Below are 19,366 nucleotides of genomic sequence, written 5' to 3' on the forward strand. Positions count from 1 at the left end.
CCAGTAACACCGATGAGTTCTGGGGTGTGGGGCTGTGTTTACGCGACTTGGGACTAGGGACCATTTGCTGCTGTAGCCCTGTGTCTGTTCAGTGCCTGCCATTGAATAGATGCTCCGTTAGTGTGTGGATCAGGTCCTGAGGCTTGATTAGGGTGATATTGTGAAACATGCACATCTTCAAGACATTGTCGTGAGTGCCGTGGAGAGACAGGGTGGGAGGCAAAATGAGATCGGAGACTGATGCTGTGCTGAGGCAGATGTTAGCAGGAATTGACATTTGGGTAAGCTTTCCATGGAGTTTCCAGGAGGGTACCAACGAGCTACAGCAAGTCTGAGTGACAAGGAGATCCCGTGCATTCACTGGCCTGGGTCTCGGTGTTCGTGGTGACTGTGTGCTTTGTCTGTCTGTCACTCTCTTCTCTGCTGAAAATCATCCTAAAAGCTGATGCGTGTTCCTCGCCTGCAAATATGTCCATGGTAATGAGACTCTGAGGGGACTCTGATCTCTGGCACATCTTTTGAAGATACCATCATAGCTCCCGCCCTGGACCCGTGCTGGGAGTGTCCTGGGAGGAGGAGGGTGCTCCACCTCTGGCCTCAGCGGCCCCAGGAAACACTGGGACAGGCCCCTCCACCTCCCGAGTGCCTGCAGTTGGAGCTGCGTTCTGAGCACCAGCACCTGCTGTCCCTTACCTTGGGTCTACCCCTGCGATGTGGTGGTGCTGTAGCCTTCCTCGCCGGACCCTGCGCAGCGAGGGCTATGCCGCATTTGAGTGTAGGGGCCACAGAGTGCGGCTAGATGGCTGCATGCCCAGGCTTCTAAAAAGGAGACCCCAGGTAGGTGCAAGTTATCTATCAAAACCCACCATTTCCTCAGTCTCCTCTATTAGTTCACGAGTCATTCTTCTGATTCAGTCCGGTTGGGTACTGCCAGATGTAAGGAATTAATTGTGGATTTTTAAGCAACTTGAGATAACATCTTTAAAGAAAAACTGGGAGGTGGTTTTTGGATTAAATCATAGGATGGGGGAGTGGAGAACTGCTTTGGGGTCAAATTTGGTTGGTTTGTTTTAGAATTCTGCACTATTAGAGTTTATCATGTTTCAGAGAGGCTTTCTTTCCGTCGGAGAAATTCCTTTTGGTCTGAGTCAGCCTCTCTTGTTGGCTGGTTGGAGACTAAATAGGAGAGGGGACGTTTTTCTTTTGTGAAGCTGTGTGAGAACCTTGAGGGATCTCTTAGGTTGGTTATTTCTTTATAAACAATAGAAAAACATTCAGCATCTTAGTTCACTTTAGAAGATCTCAGTTGTTGCCTGATCTGCATAGGTGCTGTGGGCTGCTGATGCCCCAGGGTGGGTCTCTGCCCTGAGGGGTCTGAGACCTGGTTTTAATGGTTGTATGTGTGTGCTAAGTCGCTTCAGTTTGTGTCCGACTCTTTGCAACCTTATGGACTGTAGCCTGTCAGGTTCCTCTGTCCATAGGATTCTCCAGGCAAGAATACTGGAGTGGGTTGCCCTGTCCTCCTCCAGGGGATCTTCCCAACCCAGGGGTCTCTTATGTCTCTTGCATTGGCAGGCTGCGATTCATGGGGTCACATAGAGTCGGACATGACTGAGCGACTGAACTGAACTGAAGCAGGTGTGACCAGCATAAACTCAACTTCTGCCCGGTCTTCCAGGCTAGCGGTGCTGGGGACGCAGCTCTGCGCATGAGCATGAAGGCGTTTCTGCAGGAAATTGGGTTCCTTTACATTGGAAGGGTAGAGTACCTGGAAGGCTTCTTCCCCCACAGCTCAGGCCATCTGGAGTGTCAGCCAGGATAGTCACACTGAGGTACTTGAGCGAGCTCTGAAGTCAGAGGATACAGGATGAAGGGAGCGTTGATCCCAACAAGGTACCCGTGTCCATGGGGTTTCTTTTGGTGGTTAGGGGAGCATAAACCTCTTTGTGGATTCTAGTTTTCTGAGAAAGTCTTGTTGAAATTTCTTTTTTGTCCAATTGGGTTATTTATTATACATATTTTATACATTATTTGTGCAACAGCGTGGTGTTTTGTTCATTGTTTTGTGCTAAAGAGAAGAAGATGATCCCTGCATTTGGGAACTTATCTAGAGATAAAAAATATCACCATGCATGTGCAAGGAAATAGGTGATTATGTGACACATCTGTGGTCTAGATGAACACCTTGGGGTTGGAGGGCATTTCACAGGGGAGGTGGTTACGATCTTGGTCGGGAGAGGTACGGACAGCCTGGGTCACTGGAATCGTGGGGTGAATGCTCTCAGCTGTGTGGAGGGGAAGGAACCAGTGTTTCCTGAGCACCTGCTCTGTCTCGGGCTTGGCTCTGGGTGCCTGGGGTAGGATCCACAGAGAGCCCGGAAAAGCAGGCTTGGAGAGTGTTGAGGGCTTGGCCGAGGATGTTGGGTTTTAGTGTTTAGGATATAGTGAGTCAGTGGAAGTGACTCATCACAGGGCAGGGACATGATGAAATAGGTGTTTTGTGAAGATGAATGTAGTCTCAGGATGTGGAGAGAATTAAGAGAGGAGCCTGGAAGTAGTGAGATGAGTTAGCAGGTGATTCCACTACTGAGAACAAGAGAGGAAGGAAGGGGAAAGGAAGGGATGTGTTCACTTGTTACTTAAGGTGATAAAATTATAAAATTATACATATATGTTTCTTATGGAAAATCAGAAGGGTGGCCAGTTGTGTTTAGCAGTTCTTTCCCGTTGCCTATGGCTGCTGACTCTACTTCAGACTAAAGATGAGATGCTACCTTTCATGGTGTTCTGTGCACAGCATTTAAATTGCTGTACAGTGTTTCATGGGTTATATGTCATCAGTTTCTAATTGTTGGGTGTGTAGCTGGTTTCCTATTTTGTACTACTGTTTATTAAAACATCTGATTTTCTATATACGTCTTGACCTTGTAGACAAACATTTTAAATTCCTGGGTCACGTACTGATCACTTCCAGGAAATTTTCCATTTATCAATTTTGTCACGATATGACAGATTTTTCAATTGTCCCAGCTTTTTATTTAAATAAAATTTCTCTCCAGATGCAGGATCTACTCCAGTATCATACATTGCATCTAGATACTAGATAATGTGCATTTCAAAAAAAGAAGTCAGTGCAGTTGTGTTCTTAAGGTCTCATATTCTGGACTTGTCTGGTGTCATTTGACTTGATTTTCTGTCCCTGTATTTTCTGTGGGGAGGTGAGGTTTATGGCTTGATTAGGTTAAGTCAGAGGAGGATGGTACTGCCAGTAGGAATGAAGACAAAATGTTGATTTTAGGGGCAAGATAAGGGATAAAAGCTTCATAAATTAGAATTAAAATAGGACTTGATAAAAATATTGTTTAGTTATCAGTTATTCCCAAATGGACATCCTTTTATTCATTGCATTAAAATTTCCTGGCGAGCAATTAAAACAAGCTCCTTGGGGAACTCAGACAGCTCCCAAAGTCACGTGCAGTGAGAGAGGTTGATGTTTGAATGTCGGGAGAGCTTTGAGATGAAATGATTCTGAGAAAGAGTTTGTATCTGACACTGGCTGTGAATACATATATAACCATCTATGTGATCTGTATGTATGTATTCATGATGATGTTTTTTTAAGATGTAGTAACAAACATCTGTTTAAGAAATGTTCATGGGACTTCCCTGGCGGTCCAGTGGTTAGGACAGCGTGCTTCCACTGCAGGGGGCACGGGTTTGACACCTGGTCAGGGGACTAAGATCCTGCATGCCACATGGCGTGGGAAAGAAAAGAGGTGTTCATGGGGGCATTAGCCCATGAATTTATGAGCTAAAACATAATAACAATAGTACCTAGAAGAAATACAAAGCATTTCAGCCTTGAGAAGTTGTGATTCAGTAGAGCTGAAATTTGGAACTTCTGACTAGTAGTCAGGTGATGCTGATCTGGGATGGAATCCTACTTAGAGAACCACTGCTTCAACTAGGACAAGGTTCAGACTGCAATATAATACTTAGGTGAGTGGTTTTGCAACCTTGGTTTTTTTAAACAATCGAAACTTTTCTATTAAATATTTTACAGACCTACTCACTATGTGAAACATTAAAAAATGATTCTATTGGGAAGAGATTGGGAGGACGGGCTGTAGGAAGACAATAAACTGTGAAGCTGCTGTTGGAAACCGCCCGTCTGGGTCTTAGAAAGGGCCAGGAACCATCGGCAGACCTGCGGCCGTCTTGGCTGACAGCGTTTATTAGTTGTGACTTCTTGGCAGGAGTTTATGCTCTCTGAGTCTTAAGTTTTCTCATCTGAAAATAGGGGTTATAAACCCTCCCATCACGTTAGATAGTGCACACGAATGTAATGCAAATCTCACTCGGGGTTACCACATTCTCATTCTTGCCTTGGCTCTGTCCCAAGCCAACTCTGTGATCTCTGTTAGGTGATTTCCATGGGGTGGAGCAGGAATTGGGGAGCATCCGTGGCTCGGGTGATGTCTTTGCTGTTATGAAAGTAATGTCACAGGTACAGACGTCGATCATGGGCTGATTTCCCATATTACTGGGCTAATGTGCGACTGTAGAGTGATTACGTGCTGATTCTAATAAAGCAGAACGCCAGGCAGTTATTTCCTTGAGGTTGGAGTTCACCTTTGGTTTCAGGCTGCCTTTTTCTTTTTTGATCGACATATTAAATGAAGCCATCCACCCTTCAAGGGAGGCAGCAGGTTTGTGGTTTGCTCTGCTGTGTTGTTGTGGTGAGGTGGTGTCATGAGTGCTGGGTGTGGTTTGGGGTGGAAAAAGGGGGGCAGCAGAGATTGATCAATTGATCTATAGATTTCTATTGAAAATATCTTTAAAAATCTCAGAAAATTCCAAAAGCATAACTTGAATTTGCCATCCACACAGATGACTACACAGTTCTTGCATTGTTTTAGGTATTATACATCATCTAAAGTATACAGGAGGAGGTGGTAGGTTATATACAAATACTACATCATTTTGTACCAGGGATTGAACATCTGTGGATTTTGATGTCCCCATAAGTCTTAGAACCCCATACTGAGGGGGAAATATATCATGTCTATCTTGAACTACCAATGTTCATTAAAAAAAAAAAACAAAAAACTTTACAACATACTTAAAGTTTCTTGCTTTTGCTTTAAGTAGATTGGAAGGATACTTAGCAAGATAATCTAGCAAGAGGCATCAATCCTACTGACTTTATATTGCTGTTCTACTGACTTTAAAGAGAATATGCTATTTGTGATGTCATTACCAGTGACTTCATTTGTCTCTGCAACATAACTTTCCTTGGCTCATAGGATGGACACATGCTAACCTTGAAGCCTTGTGTCACCATGCCCATTATTTTAAGGATGTTTTCCAACAATGTCTTTTGGTTTCTGAACATTATAGATGTGCAGAGTCAAGTGGTTCTACCAGGATTCTTATGAAAAAGAGCGGCATCTCCTAGAGAGGTTGTCGTTTCCAACTTTGAACCTGGTCTGTTCCACATTCTCCTCCGTATTTCTGTGTGAACAGTTATGTTACTTCCTCTTTTTGTCTGTTTTTTGACTCAGTGTGGAAGATTTAACCCTGTTTCACTACCCTGTGTGTGCTTTGCCTCCCTCTCTTGCAACCACTTCTTGGATTTCTGTCTCTTTCTCTCTCTCTCTCTCACACACACACATACAAATGAGACTGATGTCACATTATTTTCTTTTAAAACTGCTCAGAGCTGAACCATGTAAGATACCTTTATTACTTATTCTTTGACAACTTGTGTGTTTTCTCTGGAATGAACAATTCTGCCCCCCACCCCTCTTTGGTTGGTCTTCTGTGAACTTGCAGCTAATTCCATCCCAGCTTGGCCAGCTGTTAAGTAGCGTCTCATTGCGTTGAGTTGCATGGGGTCCTCTCCCGGCCTCGTCTGACGACAGCTTCCACCATGACCTGCCCTTCCCACCCCTGGTAAGCACCCTGTGCGTTCTCTCATGGGTCTGTCCCCAGCTTCACGTGCCATGATGTCCTCATTCATGGTTAGGTCTCTGTCGGCACACATCTTCTAGGACTCACCTGAGACAGAGAGAGGGTAACTTTTTGGCGACACTTCATCTCTGAAAATGTTGTTTTCTCCCGGCACTCATGCTTTTCTGATAGTTGGTCGGTGAGGTCTAGAATTCTATGTTGTAGAACATTTCTCTTACGAGTTTTGAAGTCCCTGTGCTGTTATACAGATTTTGGTGTTGCTCTTAAAAAGGTCCAACCCGTTCTGATTTCGGATTGCTTTTGCCTTTGTTGTGGTGACTTGTATTTTACTTTGTGGAAGTTCCTTCCTTTCTTCATTCCTTCATTCTATGCCTCCCTCTTCTGGGATCTGATTCTTCTAAAACCTCACCACCAACCTTTCCCAAATCTTCTCACTGAATGTAATCTTTTTCTCTTCAGAACTCACAAAGCATTTTTTAAACTTACTTATTTTTAAGTGGAGGAAAATTGCTTCACAGTATTGTGAAGCCTCTGCCGTACATCAACATGAGTCACCTGGAGGTATACATGTTTCCTTTCCTTCTTTAACCTTCACAAATCATTTATATGTCTCATTTTCTTATGACCCATGGTCTGTCTGTTTCTAACGGTTTGCTTTTTTTTTCTTAGCTGATAAATTTTAATTTCTCACAGTAGGTCATGATTGTCAGTGTGTATACTCAATTTTTTTTGGATCAATGTGAATTTTCTAGTCATACGTTTACAAATCTATTCTCCTTTGAAGATTTCACAGGATATAGACCATTACTATACACCGTGATTGAGGCAAGAGTAGGGTACCGTTTCTATTTGCAGATGGTTTTCTTGAAGCTCACGTGGGCATAAAACATGTAGCACTTGTGTGTCACCACTTGAAAAAGCTCATTACCTTGTTGTATGGTGTGGTGTCTTGAGAGTACCTTGGACTACAAGGAGATCCAACCAGTCAATCCTAAAGGAAATCAGTCCTGAATATTCATTGGAAGGACTGATGCTGAAGCTGAAACTCCAATACTTTGGCCACCTGATGCAAAGAACTGACTCATTTGAAAAGACCCTGATGCTGGGAAAGATTGAAGACAGGAGGAGAAGAGGACAACAGAGGATGAGATGGTTGGGTGGCATCAGCGACTCGATGGACGTGAGTTTGAGTGGGCTCCAGGAGTTGGTGATGGACAGGGAGGCCTGATGTACTGTAGTCCATGGGGTCGCAAAGAGTTGGACAGGACTGAGCCACTGAACTGAACTGAACAGTGTGGTGATGCTCTTTGTGGAGTGGTGAGAGATTTCTTGAAGTTTGGGTAGGGATCATTCTTTCATTATGATTTTCCCTCCTCTGTTTCTCTTCCTGTGTCCTGGGATAGAGTGACATCAGCATTCTTTGCAGTTTGCACCTTATCAAATCTCTGTTTTCTTTCTAGCCAATCATAGAACTATCCCCTCCATCTTTTCCCCAGTCATCTTGGGCAAGAAGCAGTGATTCTGTGTGCTGGTTTGTCTCCTGGTTTCTTCTCTGGGCTCTGATCCATCTTGGAGAGTGTTGCCTGGTGGAGACATTTGCTTCTTGCTAGTCCTCTATCCCGGAGAAGGCAATGACACCCCACTCCAACACTCTTGCTTGGAAAATCCCATGGACAGAGAGGCCCGGTGGGCTGCGGTCCATGGGGTTGTGAAGAGTTGGACATGACTGAGCGACCTCCCTTTCACTTTTCACTTTCCTGCATTGGAGAAGGAAATGGCAATCCACTCCAGTGTTCTTGCCTGGAGAATCCCAGGGACAGGGGAGCCTGGTGGGCTGCCATCTATGGGGTCGCACAGAGTCGGACACGACTGAAGCGACTTAGCAGCAGGAGCAGCAGTGGTCCTCTATCTAGCCACTTGTTGTGAACCTTGTCTCTCATTTCTGGATTTTTTTCATAATGTAAACTTATTGTTACTGTTCAGATCTTTGGTTATTTTTATGCATATACTGTAAGTGAAACCTTTTAAAAAAATTGAGTATGTGTCACATTTGTTTTTTAATCCAATGACAAGTCTACTGATTGTAGAATTAATGTTTTTGGCATTTTTAAAAGTGGCTCATCACTGCTTTCTGTTCAGTTGTATGTATAAGTTGCTGTAGCCAGGACAGCAATGATTTCTGCTATTAATTATTTCAAACTTCTTAGTGAAAACTACTGTGAAGTGGAATCAACGAGTATGTGCCAGCTTGTTTAGAAAACAAGTTTTTCTCCTGGGTACTTGACCATTCCTTGAAAATACAGCCAGTCCTCTGGGTATTTAGAGAGAATTGTGTGGACGAAGGCTGTCAGTTAACATCTCCTGAGAGAGAGCTCTTCCGAGGAGATGTATTTCTCAGTGGCGAAAAGCATCCTGGTTTTATACTCTTGTGGGAGGAGGTAATTTTCATGTGTGCTGCTCAGATCTGACTTTTTTAGTGTCCTTTGCTCTGTTAGGATTACTGATGATTCCACTCTGTGTCTTCTCTCCAAGTGGTTGTTTCCATTCAGCACATGGTTCAGAGTGATATTTAGTAAGTACCAGCCTGATGAAAGCCTTGACATGTTGTCGTGGCTACTTGGCATAGCTGACCTCTGAATCAGGACTTCTCTGGAGGCAGGAATCAACAACTGAATCTCAGAAGTGGACACACCCTGATCAGACAGTTGAAGGATGATCAGCCAAGTCTGGAGAATATTTCAAGGAGGAGGGAGTGACCAGCAGTGTCAGATTCTGCTGACAGACCAAGGAAGATGGGTCTTGAGAACTCGCTAGCAGCACGGAGGCTGTTGGTGACCTCAATGGGCAGTCTTGGCACTTGTGGTGGGGCTATAGGAGAAGAAGAATCGGAGGTGACGGACCTTTAAAAAATGTTGCTGTCAAGAGGATCAAAGTGTGGTAGCTCAAGGACAAAAGTAGGGTCCATAGAAGATTTCATACAATTATTTTCGCATCTGCAAAAATACAATATTAACAACTTTTGAAGACTCTGAGTTGACATCTGAGTGCTATTTTCCATGCTGTTATGGTTTTAAAAAATTAGTTTTATTGAAGTATAGTTGATTTACACTGTTGTGTTAATTTCTACTGTATGACTGATTTAGTCATACACATATATACATTCTTTTTTAAAAATACTTTTTTCCATTATGGTTTATCACAGGTACATTGAATATAGTTCCCTGTGCTATATAAGGGGACCTTGTTGTTTATCCATCCGATATATGCTAGTTTGCATCATACTGTTAACAGTTTTTAGGAACTTTAACAGTAAGGCTAGAGATAGACTTTTAACCTTTCTTGGGGTGTTCCAGTCAGGAGAAGCTCTTGGGGAAGAGGATGGCTGAGGAGTCTTGAGGGATGGAAGTGGTCAGCCTGGGGGGTAAGTGGGGCTCCAAACATTGGGCACAGTGTGGAGGGGTGCATTTATACAGGACACAGTGCAGGCTGCGAGAGGCGAAGTGGTGTGAAGGAGGCGGGACTGTGGTAGGTTCTCCAGTATCAGTTTAAGAGATTGGGAAATCTTTAGGAGGGAATTTATTTCCAGGGAGTACCTCCAAATGTTATAGAAAAGCAGTAGATTATGGTCTCATGTGGAAAGAGTGAGGAGGGTCAAGAAGCTTTAAGAACGTGTTTTATAAGCTACATTTTAGAGGTCAGTCTGCTTCTGTGTTGGAGTAGGAAATGGCAACCCACTCCAGTATTCTTGCCTGGGAAATTCCATGGACAGGGGAGCCTGGTGGGCTCCATGGGGTTGCAGACGATTAGACTCAACTGAGCATGCACCCATGCTGCTTTTGTGTGCATAAAAGTGTTTCAGAAATGAAAGCGGATATTCAAGCTGGTTAGGTCATCCTGCTTGGGGGAAGTGGAGGACAGGGTGGACCAGTGATAAATGGCTGGATTTGATGATGAAGGACCACCTTCTCTTTATTCAGCCCCCGGGTTATTCATTCTTCCCCATTTCTCTTGCAGAGTGAGTGCCACTTGGGAAGGAAGAGTAGAAGTATAGTTTGTTTCAGGACTTTGTTCTTTAACAGCTCAACAAATCTAGAAATGAAAAATTCTGGAGCCTGGCTGGACTAACAGCAGCGGGTTTCCTAAGAACTCTCTAGGTGACGTGATTAATATAACCAGGGAATTAGCCGAATAAGGCCCATGTATGAAGGGGATGCCAAGAGAGGGGTGTGTGTGTGTGTGTGTGTGTGTGTGCGCGCGCGCGCACATGCGCTTGTGTGTTCTACAAGCTTACTGTCTGTGTTCTGGATGAACAGTTGATTTCAGTACTGAATCTCTCTTTTTAAATTTTTTGTCCGTGTGGCATCTTAGTTCCCCGGCTGAAAGTGCTGAGTCTTAACCTCTGCACCTCCAGGGAATTCCCTGAATTTCCTTTTAAAGAAGTCCAGATAAATGAGGGTGCGTGCAGAGCAACTGTGGAGTGTTGGCATAGTGGTCATGTTTAATAACTTTGAGAACTGGAACCTGAACGGTTTTCTGTGCTGATTAAAAAGTGACAGGGATTGATAATACATGTTCCATTTTAATGATTGCCTTGGAGGGCTTTGGAGTCCCTGGCTTCACCCTTGGAAGGTCTGAGTCAGTAGATATGGGGTAGGGTCCACAGTCTGTGTTTTTATTAATAACTGTCATTAATCTTGTGCCTCCTCCACCCCAGCCTTTCCTCTCAGAAAGAGCTGTACCTGACATCACTGTTTAAGTTGGTAAAATAGAGTGTTAATGTGAATTGAACTTTTTATTAGTAATTCTGTGCTATGGATGATTCAGTAGCTAATGGCAAAGGTAATAGTTTAGTGTATTTTCATTTTTGAATATACAAATGAGAATGATTGTAGAAGTTGAAAAACAGCTATGTTTTTTCCTCATGTCGTTTTAGAACTTGGTTTGATGTTATATTCTGGGGTATATATTTTGTGTGTGTATGTGTGGGTGTGCATGTATATATGTGTACATGTATAAGTGTGCACACACACCCAGGTAGAAGTGTGTAACACTTAAAATGAAGTCCTTTGTCTTCTTTCTTCCCCAGCCCCACCCTTCAGGGATAAATATTAAAATGTTGGTGTGTATATCTGGGGACATTTTTCTATGCACACATACGAGCGTATGTAATTTTGTCTTTATAAAACAGACTAAAGCACACACGCTGTTCTGAGCTTGCTTTGTTCACTTGTGGTCTTAACATTCTTCTGCATCAGTATATTTTAGACCTGTTTGTAGTGATTACTTAGAGCCACCAAGGCAGACAGCCTCCTTTTCTTCAGATAGGCTGCAACAAGAGTTTTTCAGACACACAGTATGTGTTGCTTGCTTATTAGAATATCTCAATAGATTGGATTGGGGAGATTATTAAGTATTTCATATTGGGCCATGGGAAACTCAGCATACTTCAGAGGAATTACTATTTTGTGTGCCGTGAGTTGTGCTGGTTTCTGCAGCTCCTATCACAATAGTATATCAGTGTCTGAGCCAAAGGGGTGTACATGCATGAGTGACTCCATCATAAAAAAAAGCAAAATGGACTCAAACATAGGGAGCCACCTGAATTTTCAATCAAGTGCCGTATTGTTGATGAGGTCAATTCCTTTTCATGGCAGGAGTTTATCCCAGTTTAAATTGTTGCGTTCCCTTTTGGTGGTGCTAACTTGCCGTATACTCTCATACAGGATCCAAGCTACTGGATACAAGTGCATCGACTGGAACACGGAGATGGAGGAATTCTGGATCTCGATGACATCCTCTGTGATGTGGCAGATGACAAAGACAGAGTGAGTTCAAGTCCAGGGAAGCAGCTCTGGTGCATTTTGTGAAGACTGGGGAGGGTGTGGGTGGAGGGGAGCACTTTCCTTTCTGTTTCAGACACTATTTTAAAGAGCATTTGGGCCACTCATACTGGTTTGTTTGTTTTATCGTAAGTGTCATGAATCTTTGCTTTCCTGAACCCTGGGGACTCAATACTAGGTTTTGGAAATTTTAAAATTGCAGCCTTTTAACTGGAAACATTTTAAGACGTTTCCATGCCATTTCCCCCTTATTTTCACCAAACGTAACATCTTTCTTGACAACTCAGGCCTGTCATTATGATCATCGTTTCTGTTTTGATCCTAGTGGCTGGCATTCCCTGGCTACATTCCAGCGTCCTCCCAGTGGGCTTGGCTTCCAGGAAGCCACCCTTTCCTCTGTAGCTCCTCTTTGGGTACTGTCATACTGCAACACCATCTTCACTGTCAGCGCTGAAGCCATGGCCTGGATCCACCTCCTGTCTGTCCTCACTGAGGGAGGGGGCAGAGGAATGACTCAGGGTGTGCTAGGAGTGTGATGGGATGCTGGGCTCTGGCACAGGAATTCACAGATTCCACCCCTCTCAATCCTCCCCTGCCGCCTCCCGCTTTTTTTTTAGGCAGCTGGTTAATATGATTTTATTTCAGTATTTACTGAAGTTTTAAATATAATCACGTAAAAACCAAACATTTCAAAAAGTGTGAAGTATTAGAAAGTCAATGAGTGCCATTGATCTTTCCATGCAAACAATCTCTTTTGCTGAGATAAGCAATACCAATTCTGCAGCTGGCAACATGTATAATATGATACTCTACCAGAGTTTAAAAATAGGCTTGATCAAGAGATTGCATGTGATACAACCAAAGTAGTGCAAATTCTTGGTTGGATGAGGTGCTGACTTGAGCAGGCTGTGGCCACACCCCTCATGTCTGGCAGTGAGATGATGGGGAGGACTGGCCGCCGCATCCTCACCTGGTCATCACGGCCTGTGATAGCTCAGGGTGGGCTCCGCAGTGATGTTACGTCATGGGATCAAGGAAGGTGACTCTCCCAGCTATCACTCCTGTTCCTCCCAGGTGATCATTCCAGCCACTGGCCCCTTGCCTCCTGGGCTGTGGGCTGCTGCGTCTTCTTTACACCTGCATTCCCGACAGTTAGCATGGTACCTGGTTCAGAACCGCTTGATGTCTTATGTGTTTTCTTGAAATCTTAAGGAAAAGGAAAATTTCCAGGTTCCAGATATTGTGTAACATCAAGGATATTTGATTCACTAGCACCTGCCATAGTGGGGTTTGTACCCTGCAGCTCCTGTGGGCTGGGAGCACCTTGTGTTGAAAATACAGAACTTTCCTGCCCATATGTGATTTGCTGCTGTTTCTCCAGGTGTCCGTTCTTCTCATGAGGCTCCAGGAGCTAGAGGCTCTCAAATCCTTTTGCTGCAATCCACATGAAGAAGCCCCTCTCGAGACTCCAATTTATAATCATTTTATTGTGCAGCTCAGCTCCAGAGCTTAGACAACTACAGAGATTTATGAAGGATTTAAACAGGTGTCCTTTCCCAGTCATAATGCTGCAAAGAGATGAGCTAATGTTGTATTGATCTTTTAATATTTTTTCTTCTCCCTTCCTCTTCTTTCTTTTCTTTTCTTGGTTGTTTTTCTTCTGTAAGATAATATGGCTTCTTGTGCAGAAAGAGAAAAATACCGGCAAGGACATAGCTACCCATGAGCCCAGTGCTGCCTGAACCTCATTACTGATGCTGTTTGAGTGGGCTTTGCTTTTCCTGACACTCTTTTCCTTCAGACACACACACACTTTTTCTCTTAAATAGGAGGGAATGAGTAGTAGCCTGCCTTTTTGGAGTTGCTTATAAACATATTTCCATGTCCACTGATGGTGGCTTTGCTGACAGAACTGCACAGTGTTCTGTTTTAGGGAGTTTTGTGCTGGTTCATTCTTCCTGGTTTGGATTCTTGGATTTCTGTGGAGGAGGCCCTGTGGTCCAGGGTGTGTCCCTGCCCCCAGCAGCAGTGATGAGCATGCCTGTTTCTTCACCTGTTTCCTTTCAATTGAAGCATAGTTAATTTACAATTTTGTGTTAGTTTCAGGTGTACAGCAGAGTGATTCAGTTACACTTGTGCATATATTCTTTTCCATTATCAGTTATTACAGGAAATTGCATACTGTTTCTTTTCTGTGTTGAGCACAGATGTAGGTTTCCCCCAAGTTGGTGCCTTTTCACTCTACATTTTGACTTTATGTCCAAGTAAAGAGAGGGAGTAAGAATTGGCTCTGAGATTGCCTCCGTGCTGTGTCTCGCCCTGGTGTGTTGTTGGAACCGCAGTTGCCATAGGAGCAGGATGGTATAGCACCTGGCAGGTTCACGAAGCACCCCCATCAGCATTCACACTCCAGACACAGTTCACATTCTGAGTCGGTATTGAGACGTAGGTGTTCGGCTATTGGGTTATTGAGACTTATTTTATGGCCCAGTATATGGTCTTTTTGGTGGGTGTTTGGAGAGAGAGGAAGAGAGAGGGAGAGATAAGGAGAGAAAGAGAAGGTGGGGGCAGGGGGAGAGAAAGAAAAAAGAGAGAGGGAGAAAGAGAATAAGGCCAACTGTGATCTAAAACAGTTGCATATTAAAATCATAGGGTACTTAATAAACTGTTTTAGATTTTATATTCTTATGTAAATTTGATGCTGAATCTGGATTTTCTGGAATCTTTTTTTATATATCCTTTATAGGTCAAAAAATATATTTTTAACCTGAGAAAGAAATACTTAAAATATAGTAAGAGAAATAAGTTTTCAGACAACTTTATATCATATAGATTAAATTTAGTTTTCAAAAAGAAAAATACCACTGACTAAAATAATTTTTAAATCATTGTTTTATTTGTTCCAAAATATTTAAATGTGTGTGTGTGTGCATGTGTGTTAGTCACTCAGTTGTGTCCAAATCTTTGTGACCCAATGGACTGTAGCCCACCAGTCTCCTCTGTCCATGGGATTCTCCAGACAAGAATACTGGAGCAGGTAGCTATTGCCTTCTGCAGGGGATCTTCCCAACCCAGGGATTGAACTCAGGTCTTGTGCATTGCAGGAAGATTCTCTACCATCTAAGCCATAAGAGAAGTCCAAATATGTGTATGTGTATAATTAATTTCAGTTTTTGAAGGATCATCTTCATGGACCCACTTTTAAGTTGTAACTAAAAAAATATAACTAATCCAGAATCTCAGCACCACATGAGTGTTGTTGGGTGATTGTTGTATTATTTTGTGTATTATTTTGAGTTCAAAGAAAAGTATTATTTGAAGTGATAAAGTTATTCAAAGTGAGGGATTGTGTGTAGTCAGCTGCATGGCTGTTTTCCATGGTTCTGAAATTTGATTCTGTATAATCACCTTGGAGTGTTTTCAACTTTTTTTGGCAGGTTCTCTGACTAAGAATCTTGCCACTTATTTTGCTTTTAGGTTAGAAAAGCAATCTTCTAAATAATATAATCCTTCTTTAAAAAAAAAAACAGTCCTGCTTTTTGGAACTCCTCTGGGCTCCTGCCTTTTATACCCTCCACCCCTCAAGTGAGCCAACTCATTGGAAAGACCCTGATGCTGGGAAAGTTTGAGGGCAGGAGGAGAAGAGGGTGACAGAGGATGAGATGGCTGGATGACATCACTGAATCAATGCGCATGAGTTAGAGCGAACTCCGGGAGATAGCAAAGGACAGGGAAGCCTGGTGTGCTGTAGTCCATGGGGTTGCAAAGAGATGGACCCAACTCAGTGACTGAGCAACAACTCCTCAAGTGCCCCAGGTGCTGTTTTTGCTCCCAAACTGTGAAGACAAGACTTCATTGGCTTGTCCTCCTGGCAGTCTCCGTAAAAGGGCAAACTCAGAGATACAGATTTTATACCTGGTCATTGAATTTGTAAAATTATGAAAAAATATTTTTAACAGGGAAATTAGGATTAACAGGAAATAATTCAAATGATCACATAAGAAAATGGAAGTATCTATTTAGCTGTAATTTTGGTCACTATCCTTTAGTTATTAAAGTTCAATGCATAGCACCGAGAAGTTTTCATTCAGTGCCTATACGATTCCAATACCAGGGCTTATCCAGATGTATTCAAAATGGTGTGAGTGTGGGTTGTCTTGGGTTCCTGGAGTAGGTTTGATTTCCAAAGACACAGAATATTCTAGAGTTAGGTTGAGCATGAGGATGTGCTGTGTGTGTTCCTCTCTTCTGGACATTGGTTCTTCCAGACAGGGTACAGAGTCAGCCTGCACGTGCTGTTATGCTGGTCTGTTTACTCTCAGAATCTGATTCTCAGTCTTCTCATTGACATCCTCCCAGATTGTGAAAAACCAAAGTGGCTTTCATGCATTCTCTAGCACGGTTGACAGCAGCGGTAACTCGAGCCTTCCTGAACGGTACACTATGTTTTGTCTGAATTTCTTCCTGATTTGCTCTCCATTATTTATTATTTACTATCTCTGAGCTTCTCCTAGTTCTCTGTCCCTCCTGTCATTCCCTCTGTAAACTCTAGTAAACTGGGTACATAGATGTCTGGGTAGGAATACTGGGCATTTACTTCTCCCTGCAAGCTGGCACCTTACACTGACTGAAGGGTGGAAATGGACGTTTCAGGCAGACGTGATCAGCACTTAGAGTTGGGGAAGGATGCTTTGTGGGGGAGCAGTCAGCAGGAAGAGAGTCTTTCTCACTCACAGTATTGTCTTCTCCTAAGTCTTCGGTGTTGAAGGTGATTCAAGATGCGGTATCAAGCATTTCCTCTGTCACACTGGGATGTAGTTTTGTTTTGACCAAGGATGATGTCATGTGGTTCTATCTTGGTGATGACCTTGGGAAATATCTTTCATTTATCCATGTCTAGCTCTTTGTAGGAACGTTGGATGGGATAGCAATTTCAACTCTTTGCAGAGTTTGTTTGTTTAGAATGGGGTCCGGGTTGTCGAAGGGCTGGTTGCTGTGGAGCCAGCTGTCTGCTGCTTGTTGGAAAGAAGCCAGGATTCTCTGGGGGACAGTCTGGCTGGCCAGTGTCCTAACGTAGAAGAATATTGAGAAAAAGAAACTTTTAAAATGTATTGGCATTGTGGACAAGCAACCATTTCCACTTGTCAGTGGAAGCTAGCACAGAGACATTTGTGGAATAGACAAGTTAAAACTGCATTTCTGAACCAAAGCCAAGTGCCCCTCCTGCTGTTGAAGAAAGCTTAAGTGGAGAAGTTTTCAAACCAGGGTGCTGAATAATAATAGTAATAATATAATAGTAATAATGAAAAGACAACACATGTAATAATCTCCCTTGAAGGATAAGACTTTTGATATATATTTTTAAAAATTATTCTTAGTTAATTTAACCTATTTATTGACTGAGCACCTGTTGTGTGTCAGACATTGTGCTTAGTGCCATGGTACATTGTTGAACACACAAGTAGATGTAGTTTCTGCTTTCTTGGGGCTTAGGGTCTATTATGAGAGTCAGACTTACTGATAGATAATGATTTTGAAGAAAAGGAACGGTCCTGTGAAATACGTGATTAAAGTCCCCTGACCATGCTCAGGGGGAAACAATACTTAAAAAAAATGTGAGTGAGCTGGAATTTGAAGGATAGCCAGGTGAGAACAAGGAAGTGTTAGGTGTTCAGATTTACATTTGAGAAATATCCCCAGTTGAATGTGTCAAGAATGAATGGGCGAATTTCCCTGATAGTCCACTGGTTAAAATTTTGCGCTTACAAAGCAGTGAGTTATAGGTTCCATCCCTGGGTGGGGAGCTAAGATCCTAGAAACTGGGTGGTTTGGCAAAAAGGTAAAAAAGGAATGAATGAACAGGAGTCATAGTGGAAAGGAATGAATGAACAGGAGGCATAGTGGTCCCAGGGGCCAGTTGGTGGGCTTTGTGGGGGATGGGAGATGGATGGAGGCTGGATCTGGTGGTGGAGTGGGAAGTAGGTACATAGGCAGATCTGAGGTAGCTTAATAGGTAAATTTAATGGTGGGATTATTCCCCAAGGTCAGGAGTGTTGGAGGGGACCCAGGTGGGGGATCAGGATTTAGTCCTGACGTTAGCTGGTTGAGGTGCCCTGGAGGATCAGTTTGTCAGGTGAATATTTGGAACCAAAGCACAGATAAATGTGTGAATCTGATATAAAACTGTTAAAAAATCAGAGTAAAACAGCATTGAAAATATAGTCTAATTTTAATGAAAATAATTATACATCTTTGGAAAGGTTTTAAGGGACCAATTGAAATAGTTATCTCTGAGGGTGGAATAGGTGAATAACTGGAGATTTTTTTACTTTCTTTTTTTCACTTTCTCTGTAGTTCTCCTTCTGCCTAATTCCAATATGAAGAGAGCATTAGTCAGTTCTAAATTTAGGTTATAATAGGAACATCCTTTTTTTTTCTTAAAAAAAAAAACAAAAAAAAAAAACCCCAAAAAACAAAACTTGTGTGTGAATTGGCATAGCGATGATTTAAAGACTTTGCTAACTTGAAATTGAAATAATTTGTATAAATAGACTTCATTTAACTAGATGACTTGATTAATTTCCTCCTAAATGGATTTATTTGAGTTAGGTTCTAAATAAGAAAATATTTAAATTAAATGCCAACAGAGCACCAAATGTCTAATTAATTAATTCGAAGGGATTATTTCCCAACATTTAATTATTTCGTGAGTACTGGTTCACCCACTGCTCATTAGTTTGTGGGTGGGTGGGTCGGGGAGCACAGGGCCAGGTGTATCCGAGGTGGTGGTGGGTGAGGGGAGTTAGCTGAGGGGGACGGAAGCAGTAGGACCTTTGCTGGTGGGGGCTGCCTGTGGAATCATGGCTGGGCAGCCTTCCTGGGGGAGGCTTTGAGGACTTAGCTTGGCTGGGGCCACCGGTGAGTCAGGGGGAGTGGGGGTAAATTATCATTGTTAACGGTAGGCTGGGGCTGGCTTCCCTGGTCTGCTGCATGTTGCTTTTCTATTGCTTCATCAGCAAGGGGCATCTTGGGGGTGGCTGCTGGGAGGTGGCTAAGAGGCTACAGTGCTCCTGTCTGAATCCTGGCCTGACTTCTTAATGACCTGTGGTAAATCTTGACTTCTTTATGACCTTTGGCAAAGTATTTAATCTCTGTAATCTCAGTTTTCCCATCTCTAAATGGTGAATAGTAATTGTATTACCTTGTAAGTTTGTATTAAGTTTAAACTTGAGAATTTGTGTTAAGGTTTCAGCATTGTGCTTGGCAAAAATAAGACCCCAGGAAACGGTAATTTGATCATCCTTGATCACTGTTGCTGCTACCATCTTTGGATTAGGGTAACTATTCATTCTTAAATACCACCTTCTAATGATTCAAAAACAAACATATAAGCTGGGCTATCTTAGGTATTTGTTTTATAAAAATAATTTACATAGATATCCATTTTTATTTACTTACTTTAGTATTTCTATCAATTTGAAGAGAACTTGGTACGAAATAGATGCTCAGGGATAGCTGAGGGGGGAAATAGGTTATTTTCTTACAAACAAACC

General features: G+C 42.7%; 1 protein-coding gene across 19 annotated transcripts in view; it reads left to right on the top strand.

Moving 5' to 3' along the window:
- Window positions 1–19,366, top strand: part of PARD3 (par-3 family cell polarity regulator) — a 597,553-nt gene that overhangs the window by 80,225 nt on the left and 497,962 nt on the right. For all 19 annotated transcript variants that reach the window (XM_059892900.1, XM_010811174.3, XM_010811183.4 and 16 more), the window contains exon 2: window positions 11,697–11,798. In XM_059892900.1, coding sequence (XP_059748883.1) covers window positions 11,697–11,798 — 102 coding nt within the window. The remainder of the gene's footprint in view (window positions 1–11,696; window positions 11,799–19,366) is intronic.

Source organism: Bos taurus, chromosome 13 (genome assembly GCF_002263795.3).
Source record: "Bos taurus isolate L1 Dominette 01449 registration number 42190680 breed Hereford chromosome 13, ARS-UCD2.0, whole genome shotgun sequence".
Taxonomy (NCBI): Eukaryota; Metazoa; Chordata; class Mammalia; order Artiodactyla; family Bovidae; genus Bos; species Bos taurus.